This window comes from Phytophthora infestans, genomic scaffold (assembly GCF_000142945.1).
Source record: "Phytophthora infestans T30-4 supercont1.112 genomic scaffold, whole genome shotgun sequence".
NCBI lineage: Eukaryota > Oomycota > Peronosporomycetes > Peronosporales > Peronosporaceae > Phytophthora > Phytophthora infestans.
Genome location: NW_003303647.1, coordinates 2,972 through 13,943, shown reverse-complemented (window position 1 = coordinate 13,943; position 10,972 = coordinate 2,972). Strand labels below are relative to the sequence as shown.

The following is a 10,972-nucleotide window of genomic DNA, read 5'->3' as shown; positions in this document are numbered from 1 at the left end:
TGTATAGGATTACATCGATTAGTTACTGCGCAATATTCAATGCAGCTCCTAGATAACCGCAGTGTCGGTATAATCCGTAGCCAACTTGGTCATTTGCCTTGGTGCATTCGCGCAGCGCAGCACTTAGAACTTGAACCGGTGCTTCCTTGAATGCAAGACTTGCGTGCTTAATAATCCAGCGTTGTAAAAGCGAAAATCCCATTTCAATTGGGTTCAAATCTGGGGAGTATGGTGGTAAAAAGAATAGCTGAGCTCCGGTCGAGTGTACCAAGTCTTGTAGCTCCGCGTACATATGGATCTTGGCATTATCAAGTATCACAATTGACCGTGGAAGCGGCCACGGATTCAGGTAAAGTGCAAGTTTCGTTGCAAATACCTGATGAAACTCTTTCCTAGTAAATGTGTCAAATGTGTGACCCCATGAGAAAAACCCGCTCACGTCCATTGCTGCCAGCACGGAGACCCGCTGACCACGTGACGAAGGCAAACTGACAACGGCTGGCGTGCCTCGTTTTGACCACGCGTGCTTTCTTAAAACACTCCTGTACAACATTAAAAAAATATGTTAAAAAAAACAATAGATATCAAACAACGAGTCGTCCTGCTATCGCAACTTCCGTCTTTGGATGTCTCGTCAGCAAACACGAGCTGCTCGGGGCAACTGTAAAACGGCAGCAACCGACCGGCATACTCACGGCGCTCTCGCGGAGCTGACTCTCTTGCACGCTTAGTTAATCTTTTCCTTGTCAGATTAAGGTCGAACCGTAACGCGCGGCATATCGAAGCAGTTGACGTGTTCGTCACGTGCTCGAATTTGCGGCGAAGCTCGTCTTGAAGCTCTTCAATGTAGAAGCACGGATGTATTTCTACATATTTCTCCACGAATTGTATGACCTCACGTGGCCACTTGCTGCTGCGCTCTCGTGACGGTGCCTTCCGACACGGTGATCCTGTCTTGTCGAACTTCGTAATCCAGCGACGGACACTACGTCCGTGGCTTCCGAATATTGTGCCAACCATAGCGGCATCCATGCCGTAGACATAGACCAGGACTACCGCTCTCCACCGCAAGTCGCCAGAGTAGGTCATCGCGTACGCTGCTAATCTCCGAATGGCCAGAAAATTTGTGGCAAACTGAGGATGCGAGTTTAATAGCGTTGTTTGAGCTAAAGAAGGAGAGTTCTGATTGGACGACCAAGAATGGTGTTGCCTTAATCGTTGATAGACTTCAGCTAACCTGACGTCTCACACCTACACCTACTGCATGTTGCCGTTGCTACTCTCAGTGTAAGAGTCCGATTTGGACAATCCGACTGAAAGCCACAATATTTACTATTCTAATAATGCATGTTGGTTTCAATATTTGAGTGTTAAACAGGCAGAGCTACTTATTCTCAAATGAAATAGCACCTAAAGACGCTTCCTATTATAAGCTGCAAGGTGCTTTAGCGTACACGTAGGAATGCGTGTTTTCGAGGAATATACGTAATACTCTGTGCTTAATAGTTTCTGCAAATTACAATGACTTTAATAACTGCTTTGTTGTAGAAACATTAATAAACTATCTGAGAGTGAGGTAGCTGACTGAGCAACAGAAGCTGGCCGCTGCTAATAAACGCTGTCATTTGATCCATAACGATAGTAGTTTTAGATTGAACAAAATGAACTCATATGTGTTACTGCTGTAAACCATTGTTTTCTAAAAGTTGTTTAGACAGCAAAATCCGATACTACTTAACTGGCGGACGTGTCGTCGACAGGGGCTTAGAATATGATATTAAATGGAGCGGCAAGACAACAACGAAACACGAGAGGTGGGAATTATAGCTGGTTAAGTAGACCCCATATAGAAACGTTAATAAACTTGGAGCCTAAATGACGTCCAATAATCCTGGAATCATCGTTACATATCAAAAAGAAAACACTACCGTCAACAGCAACAGCAGCAACGTCTTGCGACATTCAAATGTTTCAATCTTAACTGGCACAGATTCGAGTGCTAATTTTGAATCAGCACAAAATTAACGCTACATACATTAAACATAGTATAATTTGAATATTTTTTTAGCTTTCATCGAGTTTGATATGAGAAGTGAACAATATTTAGTTACTTACAAACTGAAATAGGCAGTTTAAGCGGGTAAGTAGTGCAAGCTGGACAAATCATTACTATCGGGTGAGTTAAGTTTAATTGTGGCTCAGGAACGGCCCGTGATATCGAGCACGACGCTAAACTAAACGTATTGTGTAGCGTTTGTATAAATGCTATTTGAAGTGCTGGTGGTTTTGGATGGAGGATGAAGATACAGTGATAGCCAGCAATAAAAAAAGAGATTGGATCAAGAATCTCGATTCAAGATCATTATTTTTTAAATCAGGTAAGCATGATGCTGACCCAAATTAATGAAATTAAAAAGATCAATTAAGGTACACATGGTATTTCAGGAAACGCTAGCTTGGGGGAGGGCGCGCGAAACGAGAAGTGTCGCCCCTGCAGTTCAGGCGGATGGAACCTTCTAGAACCTTCTAGAAGGTTCCACGGCCGCCCTACATCTGCCTTTTTGTATTACATACTGAATCTATGTTAAACTGAGCCTGTCTCTGATTGGCTGAAACTCTACACCTATCATATCTGATACCCTCACCCTCCCTCTGGCGTGCGCGTCCCCTCAGTCTTGTCATTCCTGAAATTGCGCTGAAGGCCAGAGGTGCCGTTCCCTGACGGATTAGTCCGACCCCGTGTTTACCCACGCTTGCCTTGTGCGGGCCTGTTTACTTGGGGCTTGGATAGGTCCGTCCTGGGGGATGGCTGTGCCTCCTGCGTCTGCTGCTGCTGCTGTGTTGGATAGTTGAGCTCCGCGGATTTCATCTTTCGACTGGTATACGCAATGGATCGCTCAACTCCGTCCACGACTTGGAATAATACTTCACCAACAGCGAATTTGCTCGCATCAGTGCGCAGATGCATGGACTGGCTGAAGTTAGGGAGGTGCAACACTGGAGGATTACACAGTCGCCTCTTCAGCTCCTTGAAATTCTTCAACTGCTCATCATTGAATTGGATCTTCGCGTTCCTCTTGTTCTTCTTCTTCAAGAGAGTGAACATTGTTGCAGTAAATGCTGCGTAGTCTGGACAAAATCGTTGGACGTAACCAGTCAACCCAAGGAAGCTGTGAAGTTTCTCTTGTGTTCGTGGTACTGGCCAGTCCTTGATGGTTTGTACCTTGTCCGGATCCATCCGTACACCGTTGCGTCCTACGAAGTCCCCGAGACACGGAATCTTGTCGGCACAGAAGACACACTTGGCAAGCTTGACGTACAGCTTGTTGTCACGCAGGATATTTAATGTCTTGCGCAACGCCTTCAAGTGGTCGTCGATCTCTGAGACTTCGTTAAAACGTAGATGTCATCATAAAACGACTTGGTGTTTTCCAAACCTCGGAACAGCTTTGACGTTAAACGATGCATCGTCGCTGGCGCATTACAGACTCCCATGGGCAGAACAAGATACTCCCAGAGTCCATTTGGCGCTTGAAATGCTGTGAACTTGATATCCTCTTCACGCATACGTACTTGATAGTACGCGGACATCAAATCCATAGTGGAAAACCAGTACGCTCCGGACATCGCGTCAAGAATGTCCTCCTTCCTCGTCATTGGGATACTTTGACGTACAGTGTTGGAGTTCAAGTACCGGTAGTCGTGTACAATCCTCCAGCCAACTGGTTTTCGTACACAGAAGGATGGAGCCGCATGTGGACTGATGCTTGGACGGATGAGCTTCTTCTTCACCATGTCTACCATCCAACGCACAATCTCGCGTTGCTGCTCTGGCGATTGACGCCATTGTTGCCGATACATTGCAAGATTCGGATCCTCCACGTCAATCCTATGCTCAATCTCGCGTTTCTCGGGTAAACCTTCTGGGAGCTCAGGACGGAACACATTGTCCATGTACTCCATGAGTAACTGGTACGCGGGATTCCCCTTGAAGCTATCCCAGTCCGTATCCAGATACCGTTGTGCTTTCGCACTTCCGACGTTGTCAGGTTGATCTTGCCGTTGCAGTGAGCGAGCAACTTGCTTGATCGTCACGTTCGTCAGAACCAACATAAAGTCAGGTTCATCGATCGACTTGGTCTTGATTCTCAGGAACTTTCGTAGTTTCTTGCGAGTGATGAACTTCGTCTGGACACCAGCCACGTCAACGACACCCATCGTGAACATATTTTCCACGACAGTGCCTCTGCCCCCAGTACTGCTGCTATCTCCAGCCTCTCGTACAGTACCGCCGCGTTTCGATAATTCCAAGTTGTCCTTCACCGCCGAACCCTTGCCGGCTTCGCAAACAACTCTTGGGCTCTCTTTCTGCGTTGCGTCGCAAACAGTTTCAGCCGCGGACTTCACATCCGTTTCCAGCGCGGCACCTCGACAGGAATCGGGTCTTTTCGCCGATAGGCCTTTCGCCTCGACAGATCTCCGAAGCCCGGAGGCAATCACCGGTCCGCCTTCCTCGATCGGTCCACTGGTTTCCCCTGTTCGCTTCCAATGCAGAGTCTTCACTTGCGTTCCTTCGATACATCGACCTCTCCAGTCGATCTGCGGCTGCATATCCTCGAAGAATGGGATTCCAAGGATGCAGTCGAATTCGTGTAGACGACAGCGATACACTTGTATGCTCGCCCAACCCAGACACCAGGATTTCGAGGGGAAGTACCTCCAGTTCCGTCTCGACAATCTGGTTGTCTCCAAGTTTCACACGAATGTTCTTACCAATGAAGTTCGTGGCCTTGAGTCGATGTTTCTCGACCCACTGTCTGGACACTGGGACCAACAAGTGCTACCAGTATTTCAGGAAACGCTAGCTTGGGGGAGGGCGCGCGAAACGAGAAGTGCCGCCCCCGCAGTTCAGGCGGATGGAACCTTCTAGAACCTTCTAGAAGGTTCCACGGCCGCCCTACATCTGCCTTTTTGTATTACATACTGAATCTATGTTGAACTGAGCCTGTCTCTGATTGGCTGAAACTCTACACCTATCATATCTGATACACATGGTTTCAGCGGTTTTTTCAATAGTAATCCCGCCGAAGCGTAGCGGGCAAAGCAAGTACCTAAACTACCGGCTAGTGTACTTACAATAGTACGTGCAGTAACAATTCATTTCTACTAAAGTGCTACGACCAATAGCCGATTATGCGTGGGCATGGGGGCCCGTAGCCACTCCTCTTGTACCGATGGTAGTGCCGCCGAGTCTGAAAGCCGGAGTTCTAGCGAGAGCTGGTCCGACGCATGCAGATCAAGCGTCATATCCACACGCGAGACGCGCCGCTTATTCTCGTACAGTGACACTTTCGTTGGCGCGATCTCGCGAGCTTCACGTTGGAATGCAGCGCCCTCGTCAGACTTTGCAGGGTTTATCATGAGTCGCAGTTGAACCAAACTGTCGTGGCTTACGTTAACATTCACTTGATACAGTCCATCTTTGACAACGGAAATGGACCGTGTCGACCCGCTTTCTGACGTGTCAGCCGTCTGGAAGAGCGGCTCGGCAATGTCAATGACTTCCTTCCACTCAACGACATACCTACAGGTAGCGGTGGTTGTTTCTGGTCGGAGAAGAGACGTCCTCGTGTCGGTAGAAGCGCCAGTTACCAGTGCTTGGCACGGCTGGAAAGCTGACATCCAACTTGACTGCACAAACACCCATTTTCTGGCACGCTCTCGATGGCGGTTCTCCTTCTCCTGTGACTCTATAAAAGCATGTGTTTTCTTTTCGACAAGTTTGGTCACCCGGTGCTCCACGTCCTCGCTGCTTTGCCGCTGCTGCAGTCGTGAGTCCTGAGCTTCCCGATCCGTTCTCAGTCGCGCTCCCACCTGTTGCGACAGAGTGCGCTCGTTCTCCTCTTCTAGCTGCCGGAGTTGCTTGCACAGGTTATCCCGATCAGTCTGGACGAGCGAAAGCTGCTCTTTCAGACGTTCTAGTTCCTGTGCAAGATGTTGCAACCGCTGCCTTTCCGACACAAGCTTCATAGGGAAGTTATGGTCGACTCGAAAGAGATCCAGTGCAGGATACGCCACGACCAGCGTCAATTTGTCACCACCATTTGCTTCCCCAGCATTCTTCTCTGCAGTAGACGTCAGCAGTTGTACTTCCCCCTTCTCGAAGGCAGTTTTTGATTCTGCCGTAGCTCGAGGTTCTGGTCCTACGACCACTTCTGCGTCAGGCTGACTGCTCAAACATCGGAACAGCGCTGTCAGAACAGTGGTAGTGGGCACGCGAATGTCGTTCTGCGCGCCAGGCAGCTTCGTGACATCGACAAAGCTGTATTCGCGCTGCTCGTGTGACAACAAATTCTCCATCCAAATCGTATGAACTGGTGGCTTATCTGCAGACACGGTAACGCGAATGTGGTATTTGTTGTCGCGATCGGGAGGCAACACCACTTGCGTAAGTTCCATAGACACTTGAGCTGAACGACTTGAGTCCGAAGTAGCGGTCTTCGCAAGCTCAGCGGTTGCTAAAGTTGGAGTCATCAGTGCGTTCGTCGAAGGAGAGAGCACGGATTGGAAGATGGTTGGTGCAAAGCTGTCCGTCATGGTTTTTTCCTTTTGCTCCTCCACCATGTCTGGCGGAAATGGGCTTGCAGCCGCAACACTAGTTGATGGGGAAGACCTGACGCTGCTAGATCGGGAGTGTGCCCTTGATGGAGGTCGACGTGGAGGCGACTCGCCACACTCTTCAACTCCCAGGTCAAAGCTATTGTCATCGTTATCCTCCCACGCTCCCTCAGCAGGGTTGTCTGTCTCGCGCAATAAGCTTCGTGGTGCAGACTTCGATTTTTTCCCAGTTATCGTCGCAAGAAAAATATCCTTGGAGCCAGTGACAGCTCTCTTTTTACCACGAGGCTCGTCTGAGCCTATTGCGTTGCTAGACGCAGCTATTGAATCACTCTGGCGGTGCTTCCTTAATGTATGCATCGCTCCATTGCGCTTCCTATGAGCTGTTGTCAATAACGGACGCGGATTCGTGTGGTTCCGACCATACTCTTCAGTGTCACTTTCATCAGGAGCATCGTCGCTTGTGGGCTGGAACTTCTCTTTAAGTGTAGGTTTGATTTCCGCCTTGGTTTTTGCGTTATCCTTGATTTTTTGTGGCTCTGTATCTACATCCGATTTAGACTTGCCAGAAGGGGCTTTCCTTGGTCTGTGGCTGCTTGTACCAACATCCAACTCTCCTTCCTCATTGGAATCTTCGGAAGCTGACGACGACGCGTCCTTTTCGCTCTCCTGGTCCTCTTCCACATCAAACGCTTCCTCGCTCCACTTCTCGTCCTCCTCGGCACTACTAGCAGTATCGATAGCGGCTCTAGTATAGTCGTCATCACTCGAGTCCGAGGACAATGCAATGGGATTATGCACCGAGTTGCCGACCTTGTGCTCGTCCGACCGTCGTCGGTGTCGCTTGTGTTCTCGCCGAAGTCTCTGCGTGCTATCGTTGTCACTAAATTCGCTGTCCAAGTTATTCTTCAGTTGCCTCGTTCTAGCGCTGCTGTTGTTACTGTGTTCTCGTCGCTTGGTGCGCTCCAGTCCGTCGACAACAGGCAGTGGCGCCGTCTCCTCCCCGAAGATTTTCATCTTGCGCGCGTAGGCCACAAGTTCCGCCTCGCCCAGGAAGTAGTCTTCGCCCTGTATGTGCTTCTTGTTCCGCGGGTTTTTGCCTGGCTTAATGTAGTAGTGATCATAGCTCAGTTCTGGCCCTGGTCGAAACGTCCAGCCTAGTCTGGAGAAGTGCTGTTTGACGTCTCGAAAATTATATACGCCATAAGATAGCTCTTTGGCACACCAGGCAAAAAGGGGGGGGGTATAGAGGGTATCAATAGAGACATCACGTCAGTGGGGAATGTGAATTCAACTCACCGTGGCGCTTGCGGCGCTCCTCCTGCATCAGGCCAGTTAAAACACACAGTGAGCAGTGAGGCTAATGGTAACCAAATATCATATGATATTTTTGATAGTAAGAGTACTATTACTATTACTATTTTTATATTAAGAGTTAATAGTAGCTCAGTTTTTCAAAAGTTAACATAATATTATTGTATTAGCTAGAGATTTGAACTTTTTAAGAGATATTTTATGTTTTCCCGCTTAAGTACGTTTCTTGCCACCTTGCTGCGTGAACCGATGGGCACTTTAGGTTCTGACTTGGCGGAAGAGGATATCCGTCCTTCATTCGCGAAGAAAAGCCCCCGTGCGGAGATCGTCGGCTCCGACGATGAGATGATCGATGAATCTGCGTCGCCGCGTGATCGCCGTATTGCTCGCCATACTTCGCGACATTCATCACTTGGTTCCGGTGACGGAGCTGTACCTTCAACCCCAGTGTCGGCTTCGGGGAAACACCAGCACCGCAAGCGTCATGCCTCGTCCCGGCCAGCAGTCGAAGAAGTCCAGAAAACATCACAAGAAGCACAAGAAGCACCACAAGAAGCACTGACACCACAAGCATCGATAGTCAGTGCCAACACCCGACGTCAATCCGGCTCATCCTTTATTGAGTGCTTCTTTGCCGAGTGCGGCCCTTGTGGCATCCGCTCCGTCTAGGCCAAGTTCGAATGTGTCGCATCTCACACGAACAGCTTCAGCTACTCTGCCACGCGCTCTCACTCTTCCATTGGCGACGTTGCGGATCCGAGCTTCACAAGCGGTTTCCATGAATTCTCGCTTTACCCTTCACATGACTTAACTCCGCGAAGTACCGTTTATGCATTTCGGCCCCACACGTTGTTGGAACACGATATTGGACCAATTGACCGGCGGGGTTTAGTTGGAGCTCGTCGGTGGTAAGAGTCGTGTACCGCCTACATCGTTCTCTCTTGGGGGAATTCGAGCCTTCATGACTGTCTTCGATCCGAGTCACCCCTGTCGGCATCTTTGCTGGATGCTTCCCGAGCTCCCCTTCTTTTTTCCAGTCGGTACTGAAGGAAGCTCGGCAGTGCCTGGCTTCGCAGACTCGACCTCGTACCTTGATGCAGGCTCTTGGAGATATGTGGGTGAAGCTTCGTGGCGACAGTCCTTTGGACTCAGCGGGGCAGCCTGTCACTACATATGAATGGGTGACTTATTTTCTCTTCGCCTTCTACGAGCGTCGCCACTGGATCGTCGAGTCAAGCGAATTGATATGTCTCCACCCTGACTTGAATCCGACGGCTAAGACTGCTCAGCTCGCAGAAGTGTACAAGCTTTGGCTGGTGTACAGACTCAAGCGCAAACACCGTAGCGATACGCTACGGTCGGTGGTTGTCGCTGTCGACGATCAACACTACTCGGCGGTCGGCCTGCTCCTCTTGTGGATGCTCAGGTATACTTTGAGCCGTCAGTTCCTTACTATTCTCCGCCTGATAACCAAGCCGATCACCGCGGTGCAGTTCGAAAGTCTTCGCACCAAGGTGGTGATCAAGCCACCAAGCGCGGTCGAGTCGAGTGGGAGTGTTGTCAAGCAAGCGTCTCGTCCAGCTTCGGCATACCAGTAAAACCGGTTTCTCACGACCCCACGATGATTACGGTAAGTTGATTACGCCACGGATGATTGAACGCACAGGATGATTGGACGAGTCCAGAGTATCTAGTGCACAAACGACCTACCTTTGGGCTATGAGCCCAAGCCCCGCTGACTCTGCCCAAGACTACGCCTACGCCATGGACGCTACTTCGACGACGACCGCCCACATCAACAAGCTCGACGGAACCAACTTCCACACGTGCAAGCTCAATATGCAGACGGTGCTGGAAGAGCGCGACCTGCGGGAATTCGTCAGTGGCTAGCTGAAGATGGAACACTGCGCTACCGCGTTGGACCAAGCGGCGTTCAAGCGGAAGTCGCGCAAGGCGCTGGCCATCATCTGTCTCGCGATGGAGGACTCGCAGCTGCCGTTGGTTCGGCCGGCGAATGGTGCGCATGATGTATGGTCAAGGCTGAAAGGACACTTCGAAAATAAGAGTTTGGCCAATAAGCTCTTCCTTCGTCGACATTTCTTCACGATGATGATGGAAGAACGTGATGATGTGCTGGAGCACATCAAGACGCTGACGGAACAGATCGATACAGTCGGCGCTCCGGTCAGCGAGGGCGACTTGGTGATCACGCTTCTGGCAAGTTTGAGCGAGTTGTACCAGTTCCTCATCACGGTGTTGGAGTCGAGAGCCGACTCGCTGGCGTGTGAACTCGTGACGGCTCGGCTGTTGCATGAGGACATAAAGCGCAAGGATCAAGGTGGCGGTGTGGACGGCGCCGCGCACGGTCAAGCGTTCATGACGAGTGACAACGGGAAGCGCAAGGGACGACAGGCGCCAAAGACAAGCGCGTGTCACTACTGCGGCGAACAAGGATATTTGATTTGCAAGTGTCCGATGAGAATTCGTGAGAATGCGGAGCGACAGAGGCCGCAACGAGCAAACATTGCGCACGATGAAGAAGAATCGGGCGAGTTTCTCTTCTTGGTTGGTGGTGCGAGCAAGACCACCAAGTCAAGTGACAAGTGGCTGGTCGACTCGGGTGCGACGCAGCACATGACGTACTCGAAGGCGTACATGAAGAACTACATGAAGATGTCTCCGGTGGATATGCATCTCGCGAACAATGGTGTGGTTCAGGCGGTGGGGACCGGCGACATCGTGATGTCCATGAAGACTCCACGGGGGGGCAAGAAAGGAGTGCTCACGAACGTGTGGCACATCCCCAAGCTGTCGCGCAACCTCTTCTCGATTGGTCGCTTCACCAAGGATGTTGGTTCTGTGACTTTCGAGACGGATGGGTGTTCGCGGAAGCAAAGGGTCTTAGCTGGAAGCTCGGCGCGCGTGAAGGCAAAGGACTGTTCAAGCTGTGCATGACACCGGCTGTGCCCGACGAGGCCAATGCGGCAAGTTAGAAAGATCGCAAACGGGGACACCACGTCGTACCTCTGGCACCTTCGAC

General features: G+C 50.3%; 1 protein-coding gene across 1 annotated transcript; it reads right to left on the bottom strand.

Moving 5' to 3' along the window:
• Nucleotides 1-5,166: 5,166 nt before the first annotated feature.
• On the bottom strand, nt 5,167-6,459 carry PITG_19912 (uncharacterized protein; the record flags this gene model as incomplete). The annotated part of the gene is made up of 1 exon (XM_002895985.1): nt 5,167-6,459. The coding sequence occupies one exon, from the start codon at nt 6,457-6,459 to the stop codon at nt 5,167-5,169; it is 1,293 nt and encodes a 430-aa protein (XP_002896031.1).
• Nucleotides 6,460-10,972: the final 4,513 nt, after the last annotated feature.